This window comes from Herpailurus yagouaroundi, unplaced genomic scaffold (assembly GCF_014898765.1).
Source record: "Herpailurus yagouaroundi ecotype Mexico unplaced genomic scaffold, PumYag 181, whole genome shotgun sequence".
Lineage (NCBI taxonomy): Eukaryota > Metazoa > Chordata > Mammalia > Carnivora > Felidae > Herpailurus > Herpailurus yagouaroundi.
Genome location: NW_024412412.1, coordinates 2,359,431 through 2,375,986, shown reverse-complemented (window position 1 = coordinate 2,375,986; position 16,556 = coordinate 2,359,431). Strand labels below are relative to the sequence as shown.

General features: G+C 42.3%; 1 protein-coding gene across 1 annotated transcript in view; it reads left to right on the top strand.

Annotated features, from left to right (window-relative positions):
- The window catches only part of CSMD1 (CUB and Sushi multiple domains 1), a 1,645,367-nt gene that overhangs the window by 1,592,765 nt on the left and 36,046 nt on the right, over positions 1-16,556 (top strand). Inside the window, exons 54-56 of the mRNA XM_040490416.1 lie at positions 7,165-7,353; positions 9,772-9,945; positions 10,887-11,069. Of these exons, the coding sequence (XP_040346350.1) occupies positions 7,165-7,353; positions 9,772-9,945; positions 10,887-11,069 (546 nt within the window). The remainder of the gene's footprint in view (positions 1-7,164; positions 7,354-9,771; positions 9,946-10,886; positions 11,070-16,556) is intronic.

The window sequence follows — 16,556 nt, the reverse complement described above, 5'->3', positions numbered from 1 at the left end:
TTCCTTCCTTCCTTCCTTCCTTCCTTCCTTCCTTCCTTCCTTCCTTCCCCCCTCCTTCCTTTGATTGTAAATCACTGATACCACAGAAAGTGAAGTTCAGAAGTCATCAGGGCCACCCTGAGTATCCTTCTGCCTCACTCAGTAGACTGAATTGAGAGCTTGGGACTCATGTCCTGTGTTGCATGGACAGCTGTCATTGAAAGAAAGTCATCTCTTATGACCGGGTTTGATCTATCACTGAGCCCCTAGGGCAAAGGGCGGTCAGAAACTCCTGTGACCACTGTGCTTGTCAGTAGATTCAGAATTTTTATTGGAACAATTTACATCTTACCAGGTATACTCTGCTGAGGATTTTTTGGAAGTGAAACCTCAGAAAAAATAAAAAGGAATAAGAATTATATACAGTAAAACCTTGGTTTGCAAGCATCATTCATGCCGGTATTTGTAATCCAAAGCCCTGGTATATCAAAGTGATTTCAAGAACCATTGGCTCAGTTGTGATCATGTGACGTTGGGCGTCGCATCCTACTCGTATTACAAGACATCGCTGCTTTATCAAGTTGAAATGTATTAGAAATGTTTGCTCGTCTTGCAAATGCTCACAGAAGAAGTTACTCACAATCCAAGGTTTTACCATATTCACTATTTGCCAGTTTGTGATTTGGTGAATTTCAGTAAAGCAATTTTTTTTTTTTTTGAGAGAGAGAGAGGGAGAGTGTGTGTGAGCAGGGGAGGGGACAGAGGAAGAGAGAGAGCGAACTCCAAGCAGGCAGCATGCCTGCCCCAGTGCAGAGCCCAACCAGGCTTGATCTCTCATGACCATGAATTCATGACCTGAGCCAAAATCAAGATTCGGATGCTTAACCGACTGAGCCACCCAAGCGCCCCTAAACAAAAAATTCTTAATAAAAATGGAGAAACGGTATAGTAACTTTATATTCTAATGTTATGCATCAATTCTATGTGGAATCCTCTCTATGTTTTCCATGTTCCTGAGTGAGGCAGGGACTGGACTGTAGCAATGATACATGATCCTTTTCAAGAACTAGATTAAGCTTTGAACAAGTGCCCAGTCTACCCACAGAATTAAAGTTTCTGTGCTCCCTGCACGATCCCTATGCAATTTGGACACGATTGCTTCTGTGTGGCTTTAGCTAAAGAGCACCCTAAAATAATGGCTCTCTCTGCCAATTTCAAGCTCACATCTGACTTGTTAGAATAGCTGTCCAGAAATAAAACTTGCTTAAAATGTAAACTTAAGGAAGCTACCTGAAAAAAAATACCCTCCATTTTTTTATTTAAAAATCACTTTTCGGGGCGCCTGGGTGGCACAGTCGGTTAAGCATCCGACTTCAGCCAGGTCACGATCTCACGGTCTGGTCCGTGAGTTCGAGCCCCGCGTCGGGCTCTGGGCTGATGGCTCAGAGCCTGGAGCCTGTTTCCGATTCTGTGTCTCCCTCTCTCTCTGCCCCTCGCCCGTTCATGCTCTGTCTCTCTCTGTCCCAAAAATAAATAAATGTTGAAAAAAAAAATTAAAAAAAAAAAAATCACTTTTCAACATATTTTTAAGGTTGGATGTGAAACCTTGATATCGTGGCGAAGTACGGTCAGAAGTGTACCAAAGACACCCATAAATGTGTATGAGTTTACAAGCACAAATAGAACCTAAAACCAATTGCGATGTAGATAATGGAATTGTTTATCGTTAAGCCCGTAGCTTTTGAGTCTTGCGTGTTTCACACAGGATTCTAAGTTTGTTAGGACGTCCCACTGTCTAGTCCCCATGCTGCCACTAAACCTCTCTGCGTTTACACCTCCTACATCTGCCACTCTGTTTTGTCCAGCACCAATGAAATAATGATAGTTTATTATCGATTTCACCTACATAGGCTTCTTCCAGTGTAACATTCAGCCCATCAGCCACCCTCCTCGCCCACATGCATGCTGTCTCTCCCTGTCATTTCTGTCACAGTGGGAACACGGTCGTGAATGTACCATTGAAGCGTATTTGATCTGAGATACAGTCAGAAACAGGGCTGTCCTCCCAGATATATGGAAAACTCGCTGTCTTGTGTTCTCAGAATGTCACCTACTGCCATTTGAAAATCTGTATGTTTAGTATTTTTATGTTTATATATATATACATATATAAACACATATGTATATTTAATGTTTATTTTTGAGAGAAAGACAGTATGGGTGGGGGAGGAGCAGAGAGAGAGGGAGACACGCACAATCTGAAACAGGCTCCAGGCTCTGAGCTGTCAGCACAGAGCCTGACACGGGGCTCAAACTCACAAACTGTGAGATCATGACCTGAGCCAAAGGTGGTTGCTTAACAAACTGAGCCACCCAGGCGCCCCTCCAGTTTTTCAAGTTATGACCTAAAGCTTAGCCTTAGCATTAACCAAAACCTAGTTTTAAAGTTTAAACTGTTTTTTATTTACTTTTCTTTTCAGTGTAAGAATTATAATGAAATTAAAAAAAAAAAAAAAAAAAAAACACTTCATCCCCCTGGCTTACCTTTCAAAGTAAATACAGATGGCAAAAATGTAGTCCAAGGCAAGCTGTCAGCTAAGAAGTCAGGATTCGTCATTTATACTTTTTGCAGAAACCAACCTTTGAGAGGAGATGTTTGTGGCCTTCGTGGTGGAGATGGTTTCCCGGGTGTCTACTTATCCCCAGATCGTACTTATCCCGTTTTCTATGAATTATGTGCAGCTCTTCACACGTCACTCTTATCTCCATAAAGTGGTGAAAAATGAAAACACTAGGCCTGTAGGCAACAGTGTTGACATCAAAGATTGAAAAGCACTTTGGATTCTGTTTTGGATTTCCTACTTCGAACCAGATTCTAGATATAGAGGTTAAATTGCATGGTGCTGTTATAATCGTCTCAGACACCTGCCAAGTAAAGCCTTATAATCTTTATATTGATTGCTACTTAATAAATTTTAATAAACGGACAAGTGATATAAGAAGCCTACAAAGAAATCTCTTGTGTTTAATAGAAGAATGTATTATGAAAATTGTTTCTGAGAACCGGAGACGGAATTCAGAATTCCATTATTCGATTCAGAAGCAACTGAAGGCTTCAGAGATTGCCCCAGCCAAATAACAGGGTGGAATCAAATCCGTAACAAACCTAGCAAAGTATTTTAGGAGTTTCACTGTCCAGACCACCCAGGTCCCGGCTATTAGTGACTGTGGCACGTTCTCATGGTGCCTTTTTCTTTATTTTCCCACGACCTGGAAGAAGCAAATGGTCCAGTTTCTAGTTTTGAACAGCTGGAGAAATCTGTCATATTTTCCATCATCAGAGAGGTTTTACACGAAAACATGGTGATTGCTTTGGGGTTTATGTACAGAATCAAGAACGTGGGGCGGATGTTGATTCCAGCACACGACAAACTAGGGCCGGTTAATGAGGTGGCGTCTAATGAGACAGTGCACAGGCACATGACCACGCTGGTCTGGACGGAACAGGATTGAGAGGCTGAGTGCTTTGCAGGGTCCTACAGTTTGAAGCACGTCAAGGGAAAGTGAATCGCTCTTAGAGACTGAAGGTGGAATACATTGGATCCAATAATTAGCAAATCATGTTTCAAAAACTGGCATTATAATATTTCATTGCTCAGGTTATCTATGCACTCAATATTCAGATGAGGGTGATATTTGTGTCTGACTGCAGCTGTTTAGGACCGATTCAATAGGACAGGACAGAAAGAATGCACGAGCAGATTTAGGGCAATGTTGGATAAAATGGACTGTTACTACTCAAAACAGTTTGAAAGAGAATACATGTTGAAAAGCGGAAATCATAGGATGTGCTATTTGTAAATTTTTTTTAACATTCATTTTTGAGAGACAGAAAGAGACAGAGCATGGTGGGGGAGGGGCAGAAAGAGAGGGAGACATAGAGTCGGAAGCAGGCTCCAGGCTCCTAGCTGTCAGCACAGAGCCCGACCCGGGGCTCGAACCTACCTGAGCCCAAGTCGGAAGCTTAACCAACTGAGCCACCCAGACACCCCAGATGTGCAATGTTTTTTGTCTCTCTATGTTGCTCAAATATTTTTCCAGATAACTTCTCCAAGAATAAAGATTATGTGTAGAGAAGAGGCTCCATACATAGCCTCTACAGAATTTTTGGAAGCTAAAATTTATAGCAGTTATTCTCCAAAAAACAAAAAACAAAAAAAGACAGTGGAGGGGATCCCTTTGGGATTCATGTTATCAAGAAATACTCATGCATTTTTATAAATATGCTTTACTGGACAGGTAATCAGGAGCCCTAATCCTTACTTAGTTCTAGAGTGACCATCCTGTGACCTCAGGCGTGCCACTGATCATTATATTAATGTCTTCCCTTGCCCTCTGACACACCCAAGGGTCCCCAGGGAACACACTTTGTGCCCCCTCTTGAACTCCTCCCTCCTGGGCCAGCGTCTAGGGCATCTCGTTCCTTCTACCTGATGGAATTTAGTTCTGCATCACATTTTAATACCTGGACCTCAAGTCCACCTGTTGGCTCCCGGTGTGTTGGTTAGTGAGAGCTTAAGACCAGATGAAGAGCTCCACCGTGAGATACTGGTTTCTCTCCCGGGTGTTACCCTCTCCTGGGCTCCATGTGGCAAACATAGAAGGTCAGGTCTTTGCAGCAGGTCTGGCTGGTCTTCATCAACCTCGTGGGTCATTTCACACATGAGGAGAACATCGAAGGAATTTGATCCCCTCCACCCTGCTGACAGCTCACGGTTGCAACTCACGAGGGCCTGGGCCCGTGGGACCCCGAGACGGGGAGCCCGTGCAAAAGTGGGGGAAGGACCTGGATGGAAGAGCTGTTCGCAGACACCCGCAAATTCTTCCGGCGGGCAGCCCGCCTTCCATGTGGCCAAGCACACCCTCGTGCGACCGCGGCACGGACCATCTCAGAGCCCCCTGTGGCACAGACTGCTAAATCAAGTTATTCCTACCCCCAGCAGAAATACACAGCCGAATCTCCTACTGGAGCCTCCGAAATAAATCGGAAGGAATGGAAATGGGTGTGTCTGACTGCAGCTGCCCAGGAATGATGTGATAGGACGAGACCGAAGAAATGTACGAGCAGATTTAGGGTTTTGTAGACGTAACTCTTAGAACATAAGGAACAATTCAGTTTTCCCCATTGGCGCTCAGACAACGATGATCACTGTGAAGCATTTTTACTTCTTCATAAAGTGAAGCACCTTTGAAGGGTGATGAAGTGGGTGAAAGAAAGGGAAGGTGCCTGGGACTCAGCACTCCGGTGCTCCTTGTAGACGATTCTGTGCAGCCCAAGTCCCACAGTGGCTGCTGGTAATGAGGGCACTCCTGTCTCTCCTCCGCATGGGCAAGAGGGGCCATCGGGGAGAAACCAAGCCCAGGGTTTCAAAGCCACTGGGCATGGAAGTCGAGTAATCTAAATCCTCGTCCTCTGGCCATGGAGGAACTCAGACAACAGCCCATCCCTTGGCCTGCAGAGAGAAGGAGGCAGTTGGGATCTCAGCATCACTAATTACTACCTCTCTGCCAATGGCCTCCCTCTTCTCCGTGTTCTCATCTCCAGCTGGGTCCTCCTGTTGAGCTCTGGACCCTGCATGACAGTTGCTCTGTACATTTCCTGTTTCTCATCCACCACGCGATTGGCCTATACCGAAGAAAGCCGGGGCAAAACACGAAAGTACAGAAGAGAAAAGTAGGAGCTCAACCAGGGCGTGCGGAGTCCTGTGAAGCACTGGGGATCTGCTGGGTGTCCTGGCGGAGGCGTCCGGGACCTGGCTCACTCCGTCCACGACGGAAGACCCCGATGCCATGTTTCGGACTGGCTGCCGAGAGGAACATGGACAGGAACGTGGACAGGAACGGGAACACAGAGTGCCTGCGGCATGCCGGCCAGGGAGAAGCACTTTGCTGCTTATGAAGGTGTATCGCTAGCAAACTGTCTCTGTCTCCTGGGCTGGACACACAACTCGAAACGCCGGGTTATAAAAATCATCAGTCTTTCTAGTACGTTAGACTTTCTCCAGGCGGGTAATCCCTGCTATGTCAGTGGGTCCGGTTATAATTTTAGCCTGCAGTGTTTGCCGTGCTCCATACACAGGGGCTTTTTTGGCTCAGGAGAACTTGAATCTTTCTTCTCTCAACTCAGGACTGTTCTAAAAAGCATAGACTACGATGTGACGGCACTCAAAGGGGTCTTTGTAATTTAATTGTCCATTCTGCCCTCCACCTTGCTTACTACCAAGCGGAAATCAAATGCGCAGATAAGGAAAGGCTTTGCTCCCAGCCACTGGGACCCGTGACGTGCACCGACTGCCTGAGAATTAGTTCAGCAGCCCCTTTCTGAGCCAGAAATATCTGGAGAGAGTGCAGCTTTCACAGCAGCTGTGTCATTCACTGGTGTGGTGGGTCAAAGCCTGAGATAATCAGGGGTTCTTTCTTTTCCTCTGCACCTGCGAAAGCACATTGCTAATTCCCTTACAGATGCCAACAGGCATTCAGGCTAATAGAGTGCCATTCGGATTAACCAGAGCATGTCCTGAGTGCCACAGCGGACTGTTTCACTGCGGGGCTGTTTCTAAAGGGGGAAGAGGCTGAAATCAGAGGCTGGCTTGATTTACATTTCTATTAAGCGTTGATGGAAGAATTGTCATTTTTGTTTGCATTCCACGTATAGCAGAAATTACTTTAGGCACACATATTGAAGCATTAATTAATGCAGGCAGGGGGTGGGGGGGAGGGATTAGTGTGTCACCGACTGTCCTGAAACATTACATGCGAATAAGAATATTTAAACTAAACTAATTTCGGCGGGTTGTTTTAACATTTTCCTGACATAACATCTTAACCAAGAGAACCATTTTTAGACTTTATATTGAAGAAGTCTGTTATTAGGAAATAAATACAGGGAATCGGTCTCATGTTGTAAAAACTGCCGTAGTAGCAGGTACATTGCTTGACAGTTTTTGAAGCATATTGGCCCCCAGCAGTAAGTAGAATCTGTCAAGGGAAGAACATTTATGACAAACCTCAGCTGTGATGGTGTCATCTTCCAGCCTTTCTAAAATGATGAGTGGAGCCTCTTTGCAGATCTGTTTTGCTTATCAGTGTATCTAAATGATGTGTAACTTTTTCTTTTTCCCCTAGTGGTGAACTGCTCAGATCCAGGCTTTGTGGAAAACGCCATTCGTCACGGGCAACAGAATTTCCCTGAGAGTTTTGAATACGGAATGAGTATCATGTATCATTGCAAGAAGGGATTCTACTTGTTGGGATCTTCTGCCTTAACCTGTACGGCGAATGGCTTATGGGATCGGTCTTTACCCAAGTGTTTGAGTAAGTGAGGGGTATCTTGGATTCTTGCGCCACAGAGCCCTGTAAGACCAGGAGCAGAACAAAAGAGTAAAGAAAAAAAAATTAAGTCTTTACAGATTGTGTAAGTTATTATGATATCTTTATTGATTGGCCAGAAATCACAAAATGCAACTCAGACAAGTTCAAGGGTCACGAAAGGAGAGGGGACGCGAGCAAATTCTGACACCAGCTTCAGAAGGAAGCAGAGCCAGTGTTTGGGGCAGTGGTTGGACTCAGTCTGTGTTTGCTTATTACAACAGGGACGATCGATTCTTGACCGTATCCTCCTCCTGACCCATATGATTAAGAGGAAAGCATATTGCCCTAAAGAACGGAGGCAGTATTTCTAGGCAGACACAATTATAGGTCATCATTATGTGGCCCCTCTCACGACATTATCAGTATTTGTAGACCATGTAGATGAACAAGAATACATTTTCCCCAAATAGCTTTCAGTCTTCCCTTCTTTTAACTTGATAGACCATATTGTCCATTAGCTTAAAGACATCCTCTTTTTCAAACAGTCTGACGGTTTAGGAAAAGGGGTCTTTTTGGCCTTTTAAAAATCATTCGGAAACAAAACAGTCCTTAAAATCAAAATGTCATCTTCTTCGTATTCATTTTATGTGCATAGCGGATGTGGGAACTGACAATTACACCTTAAATTGAATTTACTGGAAAAAAAAAGTGATAATCTGTCTTACCTCTTGCATTATAGCGTTTTTAGTACATTTTTAGAATAAATTAGTCCTGGAGATTGTTTGTCCTGTCCTTCAGTGTCCCTCACAAGCCTCCCAATCTACATGGAAACTCGTCTCGAGTTCTAATTGTAATGAGAGAATTAATTTCTATGGAGAAAGCCTGACTTCTCTCAGAATCAAATGCACGGCTTCATACGCTCAACAATGCATCTATAAATTGATTACAATCGTCATCATGTGTTGGCTGCTTTCTGGTTTTCTAGGCCTTCACACACGGGAATTTGTCAGAGACGTTAGTTTTCCTGTCTCTGCCTCCCCACACATTTCTTTTGCATCTTCCCTGGTTGATGTGAGACTTCCATTCGTTTTTGTAATGATGCCAGTGTGCTCCAGATCTCCGGGAACTAGGTTGGAAGTGACTCTCATCCTCCTGGGTGGCTGGTTCCCACCGCTTGCTGTCATTAACAGTCGGAATTACCATGAGCCTGGGGATACAGGTTCTCCGAGGGGCCCTTTGCTTGTACTTGGGCTACGGCTGCTAAGCTTCATCTCTCTTGTTCCTGCTATTGTCTCGCTGCTTTTTTTTCTCTTCTCATTTCACCTGGAACTGGTCATTTGCCAACCGTTTACTAATTCGGCCCTAATTGGCTTCCTTTTAGGACTCCGTCTAGATAGAATCTCGTTCACCAATGAATGGATGTCAGCGTAAGACCATATCGATATAAGGGCGAATGTGACTCAGGGGATGCCTAATGTGTTTCCACCTTTTAAATCTGCCTCTCTGGTTGATATCACTTTTAGGTTGCCAGTGATCAAATGCAGTGACGCTCGGGTGTTACATCAGTGGGCTTTGAATGATTTGTCTGTAGCCTGAGTCCTGCCAGAGTTGTGTGCCGCACAAAATTTGTCCACTGTGAATCCGAAGCTGGGACTTTACAGAAAAGGAGAGCTAGATCTTCACTAGCCTACGTTAATGTGGATTCCGGAATTTTCCTTCTTAAGGATAATTTATGAGTGGATTATAGGCCTGACTTGGCATCATTTTAAAGAAGTGAACGGGAAGGCTGAAATTATTGTATAGAATATACTGAGGGAAGGTTAATCGCTAATTTTTTATCACTACTAATTCAACATGTTAGACCACCACCTATTCCAAGGAAAATTGTTAAAAGGGTCTTCCTGGGTCCACAGACTGGAAGATTAAGCAGATACAACAGACTTTTCTCCCCAGAAACCAGTATAAGATTGTCATAGTAATAGTCATATACTTGTAGAGTTGCGTGGAAATAGTTTTCAGGAATCTAGGTAACTTGTAACATTTTGTATAATATAATACTGATTTTTTTTTTAATAAAGTTAAGGGCAGGTGGAGAAAAAATGTAGGTAGAATGACTTTGAAAGCCTACATGGAAATTTTTATCTTAAGCAAGACTACCTTAAGATAAAACAAAGCTAAAACAAGATTCACTGACAGACCCTTTCTTTGTGTTCAGTAATATATGGATATTTAGGAGGGGGACTGTCATCTGGAACATGGTATTTTCCATTTATGGGGCACTGCAGGCATTTGCCAGTATATTTAGGCTCTTTTCATTTTATAGGTGATGTTTGTATGGGTGTCTGTATGGGAGACTTACCAACATAAGCACTTCAACAGGACTGATGTAATCATTTATTTTATTTTTTTTTTTTTCCTAAGCTATATCATGTGGACACCCAGGGGTTCCTGCCAATGCTATCCTAACTGGAGAACTATTTACGTATGGTGCCGTAGTTCACTACGCGTGCAAAGGGAGCCGTGATCTTGTAGGCAACAGCACTAGAGTGTGTCAAGAGGATAGTCACTGGAGTGGGGCGCTACCCCACTGTACAGGTGAGGAATTGCTTACGATGTGGTGTCATGGTACAGACACGCCAGTGTGCCATCTGGTCATCTCCAATCTTCATCAATACCTTCAAGTGCCAGTCACTTCCCATTTCCTCCTGTGGGAGTCCTGGGAGTTCTTTTTCACCTTGGCCAAGAGGCCTGCCTACCTGGACTCAGTTTGTCCCTGGTCATTCTTGATTCCTTCTCCGTACCTCCTTTCAGTTCTTCCACATCTTTTCTGTCTCGGTAATTGATAATTCCATCGACCCCCTTTGAAAACAACGTCATCTTAATTCTTTCATGAATAATTCTTAAGTAAATAAATAAAAGTCAGTGAGTCAGCAGCTCTGGACATAATTGAGAAGAACCAAACCTCTCATTTGATTGGTTCTTACACAATACAACTTAGTCCCATTTCCCTTTCATTATCTGTACTGATGCATCCAGTGGACAATCCCTGCGTTCATCATTCCCAGGATTTTACTTCTTCCAGAGAATATAAACTGTTGTCGTACTGCATTTTTTTTTAATTTTTTTTTAATGTTTATTTATTTTTGGGACAGAGAGAGACAGAGCATGAACAGGGGAGGGGCAGAGAGAGAGGGAGACACAGAATCTGAAACAGGCTCCAGCCTCTGAGCGGTCAGCACAGAGCCTGACGCGGGGCTCGAACTCACGGACCGTGAGATCATGACCTGAGCTGAAGTCGGACGCTTACCTGACCAAGCCACCCAGGTGCCCCCATACTGCATTTTAATAAGCTAGTTTGTTTAGTCACACGGGAACAATTTCTTAATGTTCTCCACTTGTGCTACAATTGAGAAAGTCTTTCTTAGGAGATCTCCAGAATGCAGTGTGACTGTAATGCACAGTCTCCTTAAACTTAGCAGCTGTGGTAAACAAGTCTAACAGTATTCTGTATTACCATTTGTGTCTGCGTTCAATAGGAAATGATCCTGGATTTTGTGGGGATCCGGGGACCCCAGCGCATGGATCCCGGCTTGGAGATGAACTCAAGGCCAAGAGCCTTCTCCGTTTCTCCTGTGAGATGGGTTATCAGCTGAGGGGCTCTCCTGAGCGGACGTGTTTGCTCAATGGCTCATGGTCAGGACTGCAGCCCGTCTGTGAAGGTGAGTACGGTCAGGCCTGAAAGTCAACCTGTGCACTTGGAACCATGTAATTCATTCTAAAATGGCCAGTGATTTCCACAGACATCCTAGAGGTGGAACCTTTGTGTCACTATACTACTTTCCTCCAACTTGTGTAAGGGGATCATCCAAACTCATGGCTGGGTGTATGGAGGTGTTCTGAGTGCTCAACAGGTCATCTAACCCAGATCCTTGCCTTTTGAATGTTTATAACCTAGAAGAGGTTTCTGATCTTCTGATAATAATCTCTGTGGGATTTGGTGGCATTGTGTGGTCGCTGGTAATGAACAGCTCCGGAAAAGGAACAGTGAGTAGAAGGGTGTAAATCCCTGACTGTAACTTCTGCGGGCGAGATAGTCTTCACTTCACATCTTATTTCCAATCTCTTGGTGGCCCCTGTCCAAAGCAGGTATTATGAAAGAACCTGGCTGATTTTGTGCATAATGTTTTGGGGAGAATTTTCTGTGCGTTAGTATTTGAGAGGCGTAAGTGGACACGGCAGGATGCCTCGGTAAGTCCAGTAGAAACACCATGCATACCTCACCATGCCAAGTATTGGCGATTCCTGCCTTCAGCCAAGGTGGGATGCGGTATCACAAGTTTGTTTAGAGCCCAGAAAGTAACTGACTTAGAATTCAGACAGATAAGACGTTAAATGTTCCAAATGTGTTTTTTTTCATACAAACTTCTCAGCTACTTAATGTTTGAGTCTAAAATGAGGACACAAATTAAATATCCATCTTTCCATGAATGAAACACTTGCTATAGAATTTGACCGACTTGAATAAACTGAAACAATATCAGTACCAGAAATATAAACTAAGTTTTCTTCATCTTCGTTTTCTCTGTGCCGTCTTCACTGGTATCTGCTCATGTCTCATTTAATATATAGAATAATATATTTGTTATATGTATTATATAGAATAATAGAAAAGAATATATATGTATCGATATAATCAGACTATTACTTATAATCTCATAAAATCATATAGGAAATACAATCCTATATATGTACGTGTATATGTGAATATATATACCTTATATATGTGTATGCATATATATATATATATGTGTGCATATAATCTCATCAGAGTAATAGATTATCCTAGAGGTATCTATATCTAGGTAAAGAGATGTGTGTATATAATAACCCAAGGTATTTTTTTTTATTGCAAATCACCTTCTCACAATCAAGTTAGCATAATATTAAGTTAGCGTAAATATCGAGTTACTGTAAATATTAAGATTAGGCCCTAAAGAAGTTGACTTTACTCAAATATGATTGAATAGTAATGGTGGGATGCCACCTGCCACTGTGAGCTACAGGATGACACTTTCCTGTATTGGCTAAAGTATGTGACTCTAAATTAGTAGACACAGTGTTACTCAGACACAATGTTCTCAGTTTCCCCCTCTCTTGGAGAATTTGAATATTACAATCTGCATGACAGCACATCTTTCTCACCCAAACCAGAGTATTTTCTACTCTATAATATGGTACCTCAAAGTTGTACATGACTTCTGTAACCTACATTTACGCTTCGTCTAAACCTTTCCCTCTATACTCCGCCTGGGAATTGTCTGTCCAGAATATATTTGAAGATTATTAAAATTAAACAAGAGATCCACTTTGCTCCATGACATGTTGAATGCCAGTAGGCTAGCCTTCTTTCTGGGGACAACTGTAAAACAACAAAATATATGAGACATTTATCTTATTAAACAACAGACAGTGCATGACTGTGTTCCATAGGAGAAAAGGAATCCATGAGGTGAGCCCATAATCTCCTGGTATATTTTTCTTACGGCACAGTCGGAAAGTGGAACTCAGGTGGTATGGTGGCTTGGTGAGGTGATGCAACAAATTGTTCTAGGCTACTGAAACAGAACTCACAGAACATGGAATCTGAGAATGGCTGGCTGAAAATGGGAGAGCCCCATAAGTCTGTGGACGTTCACTGGGTGACTTGGGTCAGGGTCAGGCAGATGAGAACAGGTGAGACCCATTGACACAACAACCTTCTGCTGCAGAGTTGAGAGTGGACCCATGATACTAGAAGTCATACCCTACTGAGAAACACTGGACATCTGGCCAGTCAGAGCTCTTACTGTGCCCTTGGGACATTTCACAGATGCCCAGAAAGCCCCATGCATTATGAATATGTACCATTCCCTAAAACAAGTGTAACATGCTAGAACTAAGAGCAAAAACATGGTAGGACTAAGACTGAATAGATCTCCTCTAAAAAAGAATGAAACTGATGGCAACACCCAAAGGATGTACAATTAGTTTAAAAGCCCACCAGAACAAACTCCAGCACATTTGGAAGGAAGGACATAATCCATGCATCATTTTGTGCACAATGTCCAGCATAAATAAAAAAAATAACTACATATGCATAACTCAGAACGACATGACCCCTAATCAAACAAGGAAAGAAAAAACAAATAGAAATAGGATCTGATCCTGAGATGACCCAAATGTTGAAAATAATGCATAAGGACTTAAAGCACCTATTTAATATATCTTCATGCACTTGGGGCACCTGGGTGGCTCAGTCGGTTAAGAGTCCAACACTTGATTTGGGCTCAGGTCATGATCTCACGGTTTGTGAGTTCAAGCCCCACATCTGGCTCTGTGCTGACAGTGCAGATCCTGCCTGAGATTCTCTCTCTCTTTCTCTCTCTACCCTCCCCTGCATGCTCACACGCACACACGTACCCCCTCTTTTTCTTTCAAAAATAAATAAATAAACGTTAAGAAAGTATATCTGCAGGGACTTAAAGTATGTTAGCATCATAAACAGATGGAATCTTAATAAGAAATGAAAATAATAAAAAAAACAATCTGATGGAGACTCTGGGATTGTCTGGATTGAAAACTATAGTATCTGATATAAATAAGCTTTGCAGATTAAAAATGGCAGATGGGTCAGTTACCATGAAGATAGTTCACTGAAAAGGATCCAATCTGAAAACAAAGGAAAAAGAGACAACAACAACAGCCTAATAATTTCCTATGGGATGATATCAAGCAGTTTAACATACTTGTAATTGAAGTTCTAGAAGGAGAGAGAAAGAGTGGGGCAGAAAACTGGTTGATAAATTATTGGATAAAAGTTAACCAAATATGTTGGGAAAATACAGCTCCCAAAAGCAGAACAAACCTGACTTAGATGCCTTCATATTCTCTTAAAAACGGTCACTCACAGGGCACCTGGGTGCCTCACTCAGTTAAGTGTCTGACTTCAGCTCAGGTCATGATCTCAAGGTTCATGAGTTTGAGCCCCGTGTGGGTCTGTGTGCTGACAGCTCGGAGCCTGGAGCCCGCTTCGGATTCTGTGTCTCCGTCTCTCTCTGCCCCTCCCCTGCTTGTGTCCTATCTCTCTCTCTCTCTCAGAAATAAACAAACATTACAAAAAAAAAAAGGAATGCTCATTCACTTGGGACTGTATATTCTATTCAGGTTTACCATAAGCACTTTAGTTTTGCACATTTAAAAGGTGAAAAAATTTAAAACAGTTAAGAATGAGTGATATTTTTCCATAGGAATCTCACTTTGGTGCTGTGATATAACACCATGGGCTCTATTCGAGCAAATCATAAATGAATTCATTTATTTGATTAGGAGAGCTTAATTGGATTTTACTTCAAAATGTACCTAAGTCAGACCATGCAAAGTATTTTTAGAATAGCATTTGGTTTATCTAAAGTTAGAAAGTCAAGTGTTTCTTATAAAATCCTTGGAAACTTGGCTATTAAAATCTGTGTACAGAAAGAAGCTGAAATGTTTCAATATGGCAAAAGTGCCCAAACATGCTATGCCCTACAAAACTGACTACCTCAGAACTGCGGTGTTCAGAAATCATGGGAAGTTGAGTGAGTAAGAGTGTAATTCATACTCACAGTAATAACAAGTGATGGCTAGGAATGTATGGCTAATCCTACACCCCCACAAACACACATGTTTAAATCTTTTGGGGCAATCTGTGGCTATTTTTTCTCACTTGTTATCATAGAGCCAAACCTTTGGGGAACATATTATTCTCTACAGAAAAGGGCGTTACCAGTGACTTTGGCATTTCCGCCAGTGTTGGCTATGACTGTATTCAATCCGGTGAGACCATCTACCACCTGATGAACTACCTTCTCTGAATCTATTAAAGGCATTAGAGCCTGATGGGGCATTTCAATAAATGGTAAAAAAAAAAAAAAAAAAAAAAAGAGAAGAGTTTATGAAACACAAAATAAAAATATTTTAAAAACTCTTAAGTGTCAAAGAACTTACATTTGTAATGTATTTCCATCATTTCAGATCATGTTTTCTTTGCTCGCCATCCAGGCTTGTAAACATAGACTCATCGACTAAACTTTTCAAATGGATGTATCGTAAGAAGTTGCTTAGATATAACGGCCTCATTGGTTTTAGTTGCCTTAGGCAACTCTGAATCCTCTTTCCCAGGAGCTGATGATAAAGCCTACCTTTCTTCCAGGTAATAGACAAGCTAGCACAATGTTTATAATGAAGGTAGCAACAGCATCAGCCACCCTGTCTACCTCTACTGCTACTAAGATGTCAGATTGCCTTCTAGGCATTTTGCATGCATTACGCTTAATCTTATGAAAAGTGAGAGTAACTACCCTTATTATACCCATTCTGCAGTGAGGACGCTGCATGTCAATAACTTGATTTGATGGCTCATGTGTACTTAAGTTGTATGAGCAAAGATTCAAATCCACACAATTTAACTCGATCTAGCAGCCATGTCCCTAATGCAGAGTGCTGCCTGAACAGTCCCAGCATCTGTAGACAATACACGGTTTCTGGAGTGAGTATAAGGCTCTTTTATTACAAATCAAGTAAAAGAAAATGATCTTTTACCAAAAAGAGTCACATTAACCATGTGTAACTGAAAAGATAAGATGTATTTAAATTTTTTTAACTTATTACTTATAGAATATATTGTTTCCCTTCTGTGACTGTAAATGTCATCTCTTGTTTTTCCTCAGTGGAGGTCCTCCTATGTCATGGAGGCATTAATGCAAACACAGACATATTAAGGCTAACTTCCAATCTTCATTTTTCTTTTTCATTTTCATGGGCATAACCATCAATGAAACTGTCCTTGTCAGGATGGGGCACCTGGGTGGCGCAGTCAGTTAAGCGTCCGACTTCAGCCAGGTCACGATCTCGCGGTCCGTGAGTTCGAGCCCCGCGTCAGGCTCTGGGCTGATGGCTCAGAGCCTGGAGCCTGCTTCCGATTCTGTGACTCCCTCTCTCTCTGCCCCTCCCCCCTTCATGCTCTGTCTCTCTCTGTCCCAAAAATAAATAAACGTTGAAACTGTCCTTGTCAGGGAAAAAAAAAAAAGTTAACCGTGAATTTGATTTTGCAGGATACAATTATCTGAGGGACTTTCTAAAATTTTATTTTATTTTATTTTATTTTATTTTATTTTATTTTATTTTAT